Raw genomic sequence first — 15000 nt, 5'->3', positions numbered from 1 at the left:
GCGTACGGCCCTCATACGGGAATTTTCCCAATAGTTTTACAATGAAAGTGTGCGCGGGGCCGTACGTACATAATAGGTGCGGTTACACGGGGCACTTTTACCGTGGTAAATTGCCTTTTTACCACGGGAAACTGTATTTAGTAGTGTGACCGACGCTTCCCGAGGTAAATTTCCCGTGTTAAATATCCATGGATACGTCAAAAAGGTCAGTGGAAGCGCCCATGACATTTAACGTGGGAAGTTGGAAGGGTGTTTTGATGCCCGAGGTACAAGAGCCAATCGCTATGCTGATGAAGTTGTGATTAAATTTCCCGCCAATGAATTGCGTGAGATTTCGTTTCACCTCGGTAATCTTCGTAACGTGTGACCCCTAGTTAACGCGGTATACTAAAACTCAAGTGTGAGGCACTGCGGGATAATTTACCATGGGAAATGGCATTTACCATGGTGAGTGTAACCGCACCTAATGTATTTCCTGACTGTATCACATTTTCCCAACAAGTTTTGTCTAAGAATCTAGTCTTACCTCAGTGTCGTGCTCAAGCTCTGCCTGGAAAGAATTAAGACATCATATTAAAATTCTAAACTGATGCAAAATAGAGTCTCGCGATTTGTTGGTTTATAGGGTTAGCTTCGCGAATCAAGCGAATCAATACCTGGCAATGATGTCGTATTGGCTGACAAAGATAAAATTGTCAGTGCATCCGGCATGAAGCATTGCCGAAAAGCCAAGAATTCAAACTTACCAGGATTTCTGGAGGAGTAGGTTTCCTGCCATCGGGCTCAGGAAAGAACTTCCATACCTTTTGAAAAACAAATCATACAAAACTGAGATGCTTGATGAACTCTATCGTCTTTTTTCGCCGCATCTACTTTCGGCAAACAACGCAAAGGTCTATTTACAACCTACAGGAGGGTTAGTGCGCGGCTTTCGGAGCGAGAGGTCCCCGGTTCGATCCTCGGTGACTTAAACGTCTGTTTCGACTTTCCTCTGATCCATGTAGCTATAGCTTTAAATACCCGTAAAACGGAGCACTGACAGAGGGAGGGGTGTAAAGGGCGCACCGTCGGCTTCCATTGATACCAGCCTCGTAGCTGAAGGAACTACCGACGTTAAATGAAGTGGCTTTACCTTTTTTTAACCTTTAATTTCATTGGATCGGTATCAGACACTGCTCTTGTGTTTGGGTTTAGAGTCTTTCTGAACCAATCTCGACAGCCGTTTTGAATGCGGCATTAACTACTAAGAGAGTAATCGTAACCGTCTGGCTTTTTGCCAAAAGGCACGCTACTGGTAGTGTTTTGGAATGGAATGACGAAGAGTTATTTCAGTAGTCCCGAGGTCTTCAAAGAAATCGCCTTTGAACGTTTAAGGAATAAATTGCTCCCCAATAGCCCTTTTCACGGTTAGTTTTTCTTATTTGCGTTAGAATGTAATATAACGTGGATGCCAGGCAATTTCGCGTTAAAACTACGAAATAACCCGAAATTGCCTCACATACATGCTAGATTATATTGTAATGCAAATGAGAAAAAATGACCATGAAACTTTTCTTAGAGTTTTCTGGTGAAACCTGGGTAGCGATAGTCCCGTGTTTGAGAAGAGCTTAATTGGGTAAACAGTTTTACCAAAATGGTTTCCACGGGAAAAATTTAAACATTTCGGCGTCTTTTCTTGAAGACAGGCAAAATCATCGGCAGAGACAAGAATCTGAACGGGGAAAGCACTTTTACCTTGACAGTGGAATCCCATGAAGCGGTCACCAAGATGCCATCATTCCAAGATAAACATGAAACTAAAATGAAATAAAAAATCAGAGGGTGAATCCAGAGCTGGTTGAATTTTTCTGGAATTCACTTTTCTAGTTTAACAACGCTAACCGTTTCTTTTCGATGCATTTTGTGTTTACATGCATTTTCTGGTAAAAGTTGCAGTTGATCAAACTTATACACCTTATTCCAAAATGGCCGCATTTTAGTATTCTTTTGTTTTCACGCAAATTGACCCTTATGGCCTCGCTTTCAAACGTAAATTCAAAAGAATATTTAAACTTGAACGAGGCCATAAGGGCCAATTTGCATGGAAACAAAAGAATACTAAAATGGCGGCGATTTTGGAATAAGGTGTATGGATGCGCAGAGGTCCAACCACATCAGACACCGAGAGAGCCTGGGAACGAGGTTGATTTAGACCAATAGCAAGCTGGAAGGGAAGCGCAAAAGGAGGAGAAGGAGTCCCGCGGGTTACGTGCAACGGGTAACGAGCTGTTTTCAGTGCTGCGAAACAAATGTTTTTACCAATCAAACAAACGGAGAACACCTTGCAACGTTCAGGCCAGATTAGGGACGTGAATAACACTTACTTGCATCATCATGACCCGACTTTGTGTCCACAACTCTACCATACTCAACAGAATATATATATCTGCATTGAAAAAGCAAAAAAATATTGGTCATTAGGTTTGATTGCGTAGCTAGAGGCGCGATTGTATTTCAGGATTCTTTACCTATTGAACGGTTTCATCACCATGATACGCGCCTTTGCCAGAGTATTACCAACAGCTTGCTCGCAAGAAGGAATTTAGACAATGCTACTAAATGATAGAAACCTCTCCTTAGATAGAGTCTACTCGCGGGCTCGATTGAAAGTGTACGTTTTTATAAAGGTGTATTTCTTGGGGACTATATTGTGGAACAGGAATGCACGAAAAAAGCCTTCTTTTGGGACTTGAACACCACAGCACTCTGTTCGTTCTGCTCCTGATAGCTGAATGAAGGGAAAAATAAAAATACGAGTTTCGCTGACTCCACGGAGTATGCGTTCTTGTGCGACTTGTTTGACGCGAAAATCGTATCTTTTCCACTCGCAGAAACGCCACATCTTGACGTCGTATCCAGACTATTAAGCACGTTCGTTCACAAGTTACCTGCGCAATAACCAAAATTAACCACTCCGTCTTTCGGAATACGCGTTCTTTGGAATACTTATTCCACTTATTCTGTTATTCCTAAACCGGAGAATGGAGAATGCCGGCGTTCTCAGGGAAAACTTGAGCCTTGTCGTACATCGAAAGGGCCACGAGTGCTTTTTCCCTTTCTAAGTTGCATTTCTGCGTGAAAAATCTCTTGACAGAGGCCAGAAAAGTGTCGTGGGCAGCTGACCGAGATCGAAGGATTACAGGTTTTCCGCTTAGTACCTTTCAACTTTCTCCCTCTCTCTCTCGGCTGGAATTCGGGTGGGTTCTGCTTAAATCTCTTAAATCTGCGCGATTTCTCGCTAAAGAGTTTTCATCGCGAAACTGTCTAACGCTAAGTAATTCTCTAAATAAATAACACCTAAGTACACGTCTCAAAGCAATCACGCGCTCGGACTCCCCGTTTTGAAATTTGTATAGGAAAGGAAAGGAAAGGAACTTTGGGTGTGTTCGATTGACCGTATTCCGGAATAAGAATACATGGAATATAAGGTAGAAATCCTTCGTTTCTACGGTGATTCACATAAAAATTGTCAAACATTCGCTAAAATGCTATTTTAAACATGTTTTTGTTGTCCTTGCTGCTTCGAAACGCGCCAAACATACCGTTTTAATCATTACTCCACGTATTCTTATTCCGGAATAGGGTCAATCGAACGCGCCCTTTAATTAAGTGTCTAGTTATTCTAGCGCTGGAGCACTAATTGGGGACACTGCAAACAGAAATTAACAATCAACACAAATAAAGTCAAATGTTTGTTTTTGAGGAGAGGGGAAAAGCGGAATACCCGGAGAAAAACCTCACAGTGCAGAATAAAGAACCAACAAACTCATCCCACATGTGACGCTGGATCTGGGAATCGAACCTGGCCCACACTGGTGAGAGGCGAGTGCTCTCACCACTGCGCCATCACTGCACCCCTAAAGTATTCGTAGACGGGAGTGAATTTGCAACACCAAGCTGAAAGCGATGCTAATTATCCGTCGCTTAAAGAAAGCACCTTGTGCGTTACTCTTCCCGCTTCACGAATCCAAGCCTGCGACAAGTTAATTGTCCAGTCAGAGACTTTCAGCATACTCACATTTTGTTATCCCACGATCCAACAATGATAGTTTTTGAATCTGGCATAATAGCACAAGACGAGAGGGCCTGCAAAAAGAACATCAGAAAAATCAAGTACAAGAAAATGCAAAAACAATAAAAAAAATGCCACATACCATTGATGACAAGTTGATTCCTCTCAACTGTTTTTTGTTTTCTATTGAATACATCTTCAGTTGTGTATCTGCAAAAACAAAAACAAAATAGTACGTGTGATGCTTCCCTTTAGCAGCATATTTACATGAACAATAAATGAATAAGCTGTTCCAGTGAGGTCTTGCGCAGCTGCTTTTGAAAACGTTAATCCGATCTTTCGCACATCTACGGCATCATCAGGGATGATCTACGCCTTATAATGACGTATATTGACGAAAGTTAAGATTAAAGTTTTCAAAAGCAGCCGTCAAGGTCTCACTCGAACAGTTTATTCATTTTTCATTCGTCAAAAACGAAATAGATCTAAGAATGAATACAACACTCCTCTTAGGGTTAAAAATAAATGTCTGCGCTGTGCTGGTCAAGTGCAAAGCGACATGCATTTTTTACGATTGTGATATGCGCGACCGTCAACACATAGCAAGGAGTCAGGGGCCCGTTTCTCGAAAGTCCCAAGACGTAAGGGACCATTTTCGAGTGTAACAATTCCCTCTGTATCTCAAGAACGGAGAGGATTTAAGTCGTCAAACTTCACAGTTAGTTTGCTTTTTGTTGCCTTGAAAACACGTCAAAAGATCGGCTTTCCTAAACAAGCGGTTGGCAGGTTCACAAATGGCTTTTCGGGACTTTTGAGAAACGGACTCCAGGATGGTTTAGCGGTTATTATTAAAAACTGAACTACGGATATCAGGCCAAAATCGATGCTTCAGTGGAAGAGCTGTTGATCCTGGACTTTTAAATGAAAAAATTATTCTACTCGGGTTTTCTGGATGTAAAATGATTATAACCAATTCGGATCACTTTATACCCAGTAGAATAATTGTTAATAGAGAGCTTTAGCACCGACGACGAGTACGACTACCAGTACTAGATTTGGAAGCAAGTTCTAAGGAGCATGCGCAAAGTTTCTAACCTCGTATTGCGGCCCGTTAACATATATATACGGTATTCATTGAAGTTTTGTGGTGAAAATAGGATATGGTCTCGGATTATTGACACCGTTATAAATGCTTTTCGGAACTGCAGCCAGTTCGCGCTCGCCATGAAGTAAACAAACGAAGGAAGGAAAACATTTCATTTTTTAACGACAACTGATTTTTTCAGCAGATTTATCCTAACAGAAACTCGATAGACTAATTATTAGCGGTTTGCTTTTATTTGCTTTTGCTTTGGTAGGCGCAGTTTTATTTACAAAAAACCGAATAAAAAGTTGGAAAACCGACTTCTGATCGAAATTCGTTCGTGTGTAAGCTAAACTTACCTCTTTTACACGTTGTCATCAGCAAGCTAAGCAATATTAATCTCAATAGATTAAGTCTAAACTAATTGTTTTTAAACTTGCTCTTGTAGCGCTTTCATAAACTTTTTTCTGAACGTGAAAGCGCCCGCTAAAGTTTAAAAAAGGCGCCAAATTATTTTAGTACTCGTTGTTGATGTATGCTTAACCTTATTTTTTCAACAACGAGTACGACTAGGAGAACGAGCTAAACTCGTTCTCGTAGTTGTTCTCGTCGTCGCTGCTAAAACTCTCTAATTAACCGCACCTCCCACCTCTGTGACCCTCTGTGGGCTGATTTTTAGTCGATCTCAATCTGACTCTGAGGGTTTTTCTCCGGGTACTGCTCCGGTTTTCCTCCCTCAATCATCAAAATCGACTCTCAGTCAATTACATCTAATACCCTCCATAGGGATAACCTCTGGCATCCTTCCTTTTCATTGAGTTAAATGAATAAAGTTGCTTATTATTATTATTATTATTATTATTATCATTATTTTAATTATTACTGTTGTTGTTGTTGTTGTTATTATTATTATTATTGTTATAATTATTATTATTGTTGTTGTTATTATTATTATTATTATTATTATTATTATTATTTGTTATTATTATTATTATTATTATTATTATTATTATTATTATTATAGCATATCTTCGTGTACAAACAGCTGGTTTTTCGTTTCCCGCGCTTTTCAGTGTAGAGCTAGTCAATGAAAGTCAAAGTCCGACCACTGTCACACAACTTATTTTCTATGTGGTAGGTGTTTCTGCGCTCGTAACTGAGGTGGGCGGTTGAACGATCTATGTGTGTCGGTTCGCGTCAGCATGATGTGAGACCTCCAGCCCATTAATCAAAGTCGGTTTTTGCGAATGAACCTAAGCTAAGTCCAAGCGCTAAATCCTTTTGACAATTTTGGCATTTGCGTAGCTACGTACTGTTTTGGCGTTCATATAAACTAAAATTTGCAATACATGTACCTTGGGAAACGGAAAAGACGTTCTTGCAATCCTTTGACAGTCTTACCGACGTTACAGTGCTGCAAAATGTCACACGAACAATGAATAAACCTCATAAATAGCATCTCACATTACAGGAAAGGGAAAAAGAAACTTTTTCCAGTCAAGTAGAAGAGGGAATGAGAGCAGAGTACATTGATATATATATACATAAATCATATCATACGTACATTACCGGAATAGACTCTACAGTTATACCGACGTTACTAAGTCTCGGAGTAGAATGACAGAGTACAGAACGGATTGTCTATGATGTAACAGTGGTATGCACAACATCACACTGGGAAAATCAGGACACAGAAAAAGAAGTCGAAAACTGAACAGTGGCGGTAGAAAACCAACATCAATGGTTCACTTAAACTATCTTTCTTAATTCTTTAAATCAGGTATTCCAAGTTTTCTTTAAGAAAATCGGATGTTATATTTTAATCATGAACGGGTGAACACGTCATGAGTTTCTTTCGATTATCATCAACTTACTTGCTACCTCGTTCCGGTCCCCCCGTACTCTGAAGCGAGAGACGGGGAAAGCTTGGGATCGAAGTTGCCAAACCTTGACGTTTTTCTAAAGTATTTTGCACAAAAGAACTAATCTATTCTTAAAAGACATTTTTCATTTAACTAGTTCTTCGATTTTCCAGCTAGCAGTTGCTATTTTGTTTGATATAATGTAAGCAACAACACCAAAATGTTGAAGGGATTTAAAAGCTCAGCATTAAAAATAAACGCCGCAGGTCCGACAAATGTTTGCCATTTGGCAAAGTCCGTCCGCCCAGAAGATGTAAAAGAAAAGAAGCTTCTGCTAGCAGGGAATGATTGAACACTGTCTCTACCACCATTGACTTTAGCCACTTCACTCCTTCACCCATTGAGATCACGAATTTAAACAAAAGTTTCTAGAATTATTGTACCTTCAAAAACAGTTTAGTTTACAATTTAAGATTTTAAATCTTTGTCAACGGAATTCAGTTCATGTATCAGTGTTAGAAGTGCCACAAACCTTCTGTGTTGCGTCAGAGGACTGTTGGTTATATTGACATTCACAGAACAAGAAGAAGAAGCTTCCCTACACAGGACACATCAGGTTAACGTACATAAAGTAACTTGAAAGAGCCCATGTTAAGGGTTTAGGATTGTGTTACAAAGAAACTGAATGAAGCCGTTTAAGTCACACCGTGTCCAAAAGACACTTAGATTGTTCCATTAAGGAGGAAAGAAGGAGAAAAAAAAACTTGCAAAACGTAAGGTTAACCTTACAGTGTATATCAAACGAGTTATTTTGTTTTCCAGCGGGGGTTAAACTTAAGGTTAATAACCAATTGAAAATGTTTTCATAGTTTTCAATAATTTTATTCCATTTAGGTTTTTTAATAAACTTAGTTATAATTAGAAAATGTTCTTTTACAAATTGGCGGTATCAAAAGTATGAGTATTTTTAAGTATTTCATAGCTTTTTAAAACTGAACACCAAAGGCAAGAAAGTTCTTTCGTCCAAAGAAGAAGATATGTATCGGTGGTCAAAAAGACGAGATGAAAGGAAGAGCGAGCATAGAATACGCTAGTTTCGAATTGCGCAGCAACACTGAAGAACAGAGTCGCGGTTCAGAAGAATAATTAGCATTTTCCTTTGTTTTGAACTAAACAAAATGCAAATTATTCCCCTGAACCTCGACTCTGTTCTTTTGTTGCTACACAATTCGAAACTAACCTATTTGCGATATTCGACTCAGTTAATTTACAATTTGCCATATTCGAAGAAAAATTTAACAAAGAGAGAGACTGGATCGAAAAATTAAGCCTGTCCTCTCCAAAAGCATCTGAACATCCCATCCAAGAAATTATTAGAATCCTCAGATAGGAGAACAATGGGCCCTTTGCAGCTTAGTGAGCACTTTTTTGATGCTGATGGTGACTAGGTCAATTTGGATAAATCTTACTCTTGGGTGACGGCCTCTAGACCATACCCAATTTAAAATTACTCTGCATTCTTACTCTTTGTGTAGTTTATGGCAGGTTGCGCGCTGGAGTTTTTCCATGTTTGTCCACTGGGAAGGACTTTGGTATGAGTCTTCATCAAAGTCAACTGGAACATAAAAACAAGGAAGGTTGGTGGCTTTAAACATCCTAAAGACTTGAATCGGAAGAGGGTTTCAGCCTTTAACCCTTTTTGTAAAAGAAAACTGGGCCTTCCGACCAAACTCATTAACAATAGACCTTTTTGCAGATACGGCGACCATTTTGATTTCTATTGTTTCGAAAGACATTATGGGATTCTCAGGGGGGAAATTAATATGTATTTGCCCCCTGGTCATCCCATAATAGCTATTCGAAACAATAGAAATCAAAATGGCCGCCGTATCAGTAAAAAGGTCTATGGGCCCTTTGCAGGTTAGTGATCACGTGGTACAAAGACCGCCATTATGGGACGCAAACTGCCCACTGGGACATCTAAAACAAAGAAAATTTAAATTACATGTATCTTGCTTCGTTTAAGATGTCCCAGTGCGCAATTTGCGTCCCAGTAAGACGCTTTCTGTACCATGTGATCACTAACCTGCAAAGGGCACATTGGGCCCATAGCCCGCAACGGCTAATGACCCATGGCCCTTGAGGGCGAAGGGTTTAAGTATCACCCAACTAGTCGGACAGAAAAGGAAATAATAAAGTTAGCAATTGCAAGTTGAAGAAATATTTATTTGGGAATAAAACGAAAGAAAGCATCACGTCCACTAGTTGCGTGACACTAGTAAGTGGATTTATTTACCGATGAACTTTGTTTTCTACCTTTTTTTATATTAATTCATCTCAAGACTCAATGGTACCTAAAGTTTTTATTAGTAATTAACTACTCCATGGCAAACGGACTCAGAAACTTTGGTCAGGGAATTATCGGAATCCTCAGCTAGAACAGAGTACCAAACATAACATAACAAGGGTTTCTGCTTCCGTTTCAACTGCTTTGGAAAAGATTGGTAGACAGGGGAAAACAAAAGAATTGACATGCCAACTGTCAGTCACAATTATTCCCAACAAATCTTTTTTTCTTTTCAGGAATATTAATCAACGAATAATGTAAACAATCGTCGCTTTGTATATACGTACCATTGACTTTAATGACTGGGACATTGGTTTGGTTTTTGATACCAGGCTCACTTTGACTCAATCCATTCAGAACACTGCTACTGATGGGGGAAGGGGTAGTACTTGTGTTTGGACTGATACCCGTTGCCTAAAACCCAATCAGCGTGGTAACTAATTTGAAAAACAAAACACTACGCGCAAAACGTCTAAATAGCCTACAACTTGGATCATACAATTTTCGCACTGGACTTCTGTCGTGGCTTTTTGAAAGACCTCGCTATATATTTTCATTGCTATCGTTGTCAGGGTGGAAGAATTGTAAAAAGTGCCAAGTTTGTGTGAAAAACAAAAAAAAACCCATAAAGATTAATCTGAATGCATAGCTTTCAGATTGCTCGTCGTCGGAAGGAAAGCTTCCTGTCCCGGCCTGTTAATTACTACTTCAACTCAAGTGCCACCTTTCGGTTTGAGAATCTGAGCACCGCAAAACTCAGCGTATCGTTAAAGGGAAGCCGAAGTTTAAACATCAACTATTTACTCAATAAAAAGCAATTGCTCAGTGATAACAATACGCTTTCTACAAATGCAGACAATAATTTTTCGAGCAACTTCAGAGAGCCACGATTGCGTGACATGGAATTAGCTTAGAAGGAAAGCTTAGAAGAAGCATCCTAAACATTCATAATAGCTAACCTTAGGCCTAAAAACTTTTCTTTAGGCCTAATTAGGCCTAAAGTTAGCTGTCATGAATGTTTAGGATACTTTTCTTCTAAGCTAATTCCATGTCACGCAATCGCGGCCCTGTATTCTGAAGTTCAGCCAATTTTTCAGCTCGTTTAGTTTATAACTATTCTGAGTGGTTTTTTGCCTGATCAAATTAATTTTTTCCGTTGTATAAAACATCTTCTAATAGGCCTTATTCACGATAGCTGCCATGTTGGTTTTCAAATTGTCATGCAAATTAGCCATGTGTTATGCTGGGGGGCAAACATTGGGAAAAAGGCAAATTGCGGAAAATCGGCTCGTCGAAATATTGAAATAACATTGCTAAAAGTACACTTTAGCATTAAGTGCCTTTTATAATAATTTTATATCTTTTGATTACCTTTGACATTTTGACTTTTACTTCGTTATCTGTTCATTTTTCACTGAAAAAAACATCGAAGTAACTTGTGTAATCATTCTATTTTACTACTTAGGTGATAAACATTCAATGAACGTGAAACAAATCATCTGTGTGGCTCAGATGTTCGTTATAACCTCTCGAACTTGCGTTGTTTGCCCCCTCAGAAGTGTGTAGCTAATTTGCATGATAATAGCAAATCCAACATGGCGGCCGTCGTGAATAAGGTCTATTTGGCAAATAAATGATGGATGGTTGGTTGGTTGGTTGGTTGAAATAATTAATTACATAAACAAACATTCTTTACCCGTTTCTGTGGATGTGGGCTGGTAAATAGTTGTTTAGGCGTCTGTCCAAACTCGAGGATCTGAGCTTCGATTGATGCTCGCTCGTTTAGATCCTCAATCCTAACATAATCAAAACATAATAGATCTATATGTTACTTGCCAGCTGGGGGGTCCGTATAGTGAAAAACTGTAACCGAGGTCTTCAAAATGCTGCCCGAGGCCGCAGGCCGAGGACAGCATTTTTAAGACTTCGGTCACAGTTTTTTCGATATAAGAACCGACCCTTATCTGGTAAAAATAAACTTATTTATTTTTTCCCCTCTCTCTCTTCCTCTCTGAAATCACCTTTTTAATTGTTGACTCGCATCGCGCATGATAGCGAATGCAGTAAGCGACTTAAAAACTGAACGTTTCAAAGAGAAATATTTTTATTTGAAATCTATTTCCACACCTCTTGTCTACTAAAAATATGTTTTGAAACACTAACTTCTGTAGGTAAACGCTTTCGGTGTAAAAAAAATGGAAATTTAAGGTCATCACCCAAGCTCACGCAACCAGGGTTAGGATTCAGCCCGGGTTGGTGGGCAAGATAGAAAAATTCCGCCCGCTCCCAGAGCCAATCAGATTGCAGAATTCGCAGAATTCCACCCGATCACGCATTGAGAAAAAAATATCAAGCCATATTCTCTATCAGCATAATCGAATGGGCTTCATAGGAAAAAAAAAACAAATTAAGCATATCAGTAGAAACGTTGAGGAGCAAAAAGCAAACAAGTATAATGGAATTGAATTGGGGACCAACGAATATAGAAATCTACTACAGACATAAGTCACACAACAGCATGCATATCCTAATCAATGGAAATGAAAGGAACTTTATTTAAGTGTCTAGTCTTGAATTGGGGACCAACGAATATAGAAAACCACTGTAGACGTAACTCACAGAGGAATTTTAAACAGACACAACAGCATACATATCCTAATCAATGGAAAGGAAAGGAACTTTATTTAAGTGTCTAGTCTTGAATTGGGGACCAACGAATATAGAAAACTACTGCAGACGTAAGTCACAGAGGAATTTTAAACAGACACAACAGCATACATATCCTAATCAATGGAAAGGAAAGGAACTTTATTTAAGTGTCTAGTCTTGAATTGGGGACCAACGAATATAGAAAACCACTGCAGACGTAAGTCACAGAGGAATTTTAAACAGACACAACAGCATACATATCCTAATCAATGGAAAGGAAAGGAACTTTATTTAAGTGTCTAGTCATTCTACCGCTGAGGCACTAATTGGGGACACTGTAAACTGAAATTAACAAATTAACGCAAATCAAGTCAAATGTTGGTTTTTGAGGAGAGGGGAAATCGGAGTACCCGGAGAAAAACCTCTTGGTGCAGAGTAGAGAACCAACAAACTCAACCCAAATATGACGCTGAGTCTGGGAATCGAACCCGACCCACAATGGTGGGAGGCGAGAGCTGTCAGCCCTGCACCCCACGTGAGATTACACGCTATGAAACAACAAAAGTCACTATTCACATTGCAACCAGGTTAGCAATCAGACATAGTTTGATGCTATTCTGGTTTGGAGAAACTTGAATGTAGCTTAGAATTAGTTACGATTCAAAGACCCAATAAAGATCGATGATGAAGACACGAGACAGGTGTGTGGAAACGTTGAGTCTTTGAGTTGTAACCTTCTAAGCAACAATCAGTTTTTTTCAAACCAGAGTAGCATTTAAGGACGTTCGCGCCAAAATCTTCCTACGGTGAGATTTTCTTCATTTCTCGCCTAGAGTTAGGTCATAAAGTACTTACTCCAAAAATGAAAAAAAAAAGGGGGGTCACCGACTTTGTTTCGGAGAAAATGGCAGTGGAAAAATGCCTTAATTTGGAGAAATTGGTCATAATAGCGAGATGTAGGCTCATCTGCTCATCCATCGAAAATCATAAAAAGAAACTGTTGGAGTGAAAGTTTCCGTGCATAGGTTTTTAGGAGTGAGATTTTTACATAATTGTATGCAGCTAGGGATGTGGTAAACAGTAGAGTTCATCCTCGACGAGCGTTTTCGTAAGCTCTATCCGTTGCAACCACTACCAAAATTCGATGGCACGAGGAAAGAAAATGTTAAAAAAAGATAACTTCTTACGGTGAGAATTTTTTCATTTCATCATATTTTGTAGATAGTAAGTAAAGTAATTGATTCATGATTAAAAAAATAGGGGTCACCGATGATCTGAACGAGTAAAATCGATGTGATTTTACAAAGCTCTTGGAAAAGTTCGTTTGTCACGCTTTTGCGTGACCTGTCGGGCAAGGACTGGAACCCAAGAGAGGATCGATCGTTGAAGAGATGAAAGGTTTTTACCGAAAAAAAAAAACCTTTCTCGAGCATAGCAACGGAGTTTTAAGCAGGGGTTATCTTCATTTGGTTGGTGTTTTGTATAATATCTCTCCATTGCCGTCATGCTCATCCTCTGGAGTGTGTTTTTTTGTGAAATTCAATCGCTAATTGTTTCCACGCAGGTCCGCACTATTCAAGCGGACGAGGACGAAAATACTGCTCAATTTTCACGAAAGTAAAGGAAAAGAACTTTAAAAACATGCATTCACTTTGAACTTAAGTTCGTAGGGTAATAAAAACATTAAAAAGAAACAGCCCCATTAAATTTACGCAACGGTTCGTCCTCGAGTTTTCCAAACTTTCAGCCACTTGTCTACTCGATCAGCTACCTTTTCCAGAGCTTTTCCATCCTCCCGCTCACTTCTCTTTGAAGTTTTATGATGATTCGGAAATAAATGTGCCATTCTTTTGCCGGCCTGGAGTTTTTTCCTCGGCGTTTTTGTCGCCATGTTATTTTAACTGATGCTTGAAAAATTTGTATGAAAGTCAAGTAGACTAGTGCACGACTGATAAAACCTTGCGAATATCAGTCGTGCAGTAGTCTACTTGACTTTCATAAATATTTTAAATCAATTTTGACTGATCACGATCTTCTCTGATCCAACGCTGTGCAAGACTTATCGTCCACGGTTTTTGCAAAGGTTTTAAAACCTCAACCTCACTGATGCTCGAAGTAATGCGTGACATATTACAGTCGCGTTACCTGCGCAGTAACGTTGCGCACAAACAATTAGCGCGAACGTCCTTAACTATGTCATGCTATAAGGTTTGATTTTCTACCAATAGTTCAATCCAAAGACGAAAGATGATTAAATAGGGCGTTTTCACTCACGCGATCAGTAACCTTGTTTTTCCACCGAAACAAAAGAAAACGTTTGCAAGATAATAGAGCTCAATTCCCAGAAGATTAGTTGGGTACACCAACATGGCCGCCGTGACGTCACGAGAAAACACTCTATTCTCAAACTTTTTTATCTTTACGGAGACAAAGAGTCCCGAGACGTTTTTTTCCTTCTCATTTCCATCGTATCTCCCACCGTTGCCGCTATCGTCTAAATGATCAATTTCTCAACGTACATCCCGTTTCTTACCTATCAAGGTCCACCGCTCCTTCATATGTTAAGTAGTAAAACACTGAAAAGACAAATGGAGCAAAGTTATCTGTTAACCCTCATGGAATTATTAAATCGATCGAATTCTTAAATGGACATATAACTTTTTACCACAATTGCTTGTAGTCTCGCAATCTGATTGGCTAATTTGCTGTTGTCGATAAGAGTCCACACAACGCTGCTCGTGTCATCTTGGGAAATAAACCACTCAGATTGCGAGAAAGTTGTTGACAACGCTTGCTCTTTTTTGTGTCACGACATTTTCTTTGGCGTTAAATATTGTGGTAAAAAACAAATCGAATTTGGTTCAGTGTTGTCTGTACTCTTATCGACAACGATACTCGTCATCACAGTGGGCAAAAGGTGTTGTGGACACACTAGGCTGAGCCCCGTGAGTTCACTAAGCACTTAATGACTGGTCCCAAGGGAAACAATGAGTATCATTTCCCCGAG

At 39.4% G+C, this 15000-nt stretch overlaps 1 protein-coding gene across 5 annotated transcripts in view; it reads right to left on the bottom strand.

Annotated features, from left to right (window-relative positions):
* Window positions 1-15000, bottom strand: part of LOC138021498 (protein FAN-like) — a 56418-nt gene that overhangs the window by 13668 nt on the left and 27750 nt on the right. For 4 of the 5 annotated variants that reach the window (XM_068868386.1, XM_068868385.1, XM_068868388.1 and 1 more), the window contains 12 exons: window positions 14527-14569; window positions 11041-11140; window positions 9632-9758; window positions 8522-8612; window positions 7530-7595; window positions 6491-6549; window positions 4194-4261; window positions 4058-4125; window positions 2364-2425; window positions 1735-1796; window positions 747-803; window positions 527-550 (listed from right to left, as the gene is read on the bottom strand). In XM_068868386.1, the coding sequence (XP_068724487.1) occupies window positions 527-550; window positions 747-803; window positions 1735-1796; window positions 2364-2425; window positions 4058-4125; window positions 4194-4261; window positions 6491-6549; window positions 7530-7595; window positions 8522-8612; window positions 9632-9758; window positions 11041-11140; window positions 14527-14569 (827 nt within the window). The remainder of the gene's footprint in view (window positions 1-526; window positions 551-746; window positions 804-1734; window positions 1797-2363; window positions 2426-4057; window positions 4126-4193; window positions 4262-6490; window positions 6550-7529; window positions 7596-8521; window positions 8613-9631; window positions 9759-11040; window positions 11141-14526; window positions 14570-15000) is intronic. The other variant, XM_068868387.1, reaches the window with a different exon arrangement.

Source organism: Montipora capricornis, chromosome 10 (assembly GCF_036669925.1).
Source record: "Montipora capricornis isolate CH-2021 chromosome 10, ASM3666992v2, whole genome shotgun sequence".
NCBI classification, from domain to species: Eukaryota; Metazoa; Cnidaria; class Anthozoa; order Scleractinia; family Acroporidae; genus Montipora; species Montipora capricornis.
Note: the sequence above shows the minus strand (reverse complement) of the source record. Positions and strands in the feature narration are given on the sequence as shown.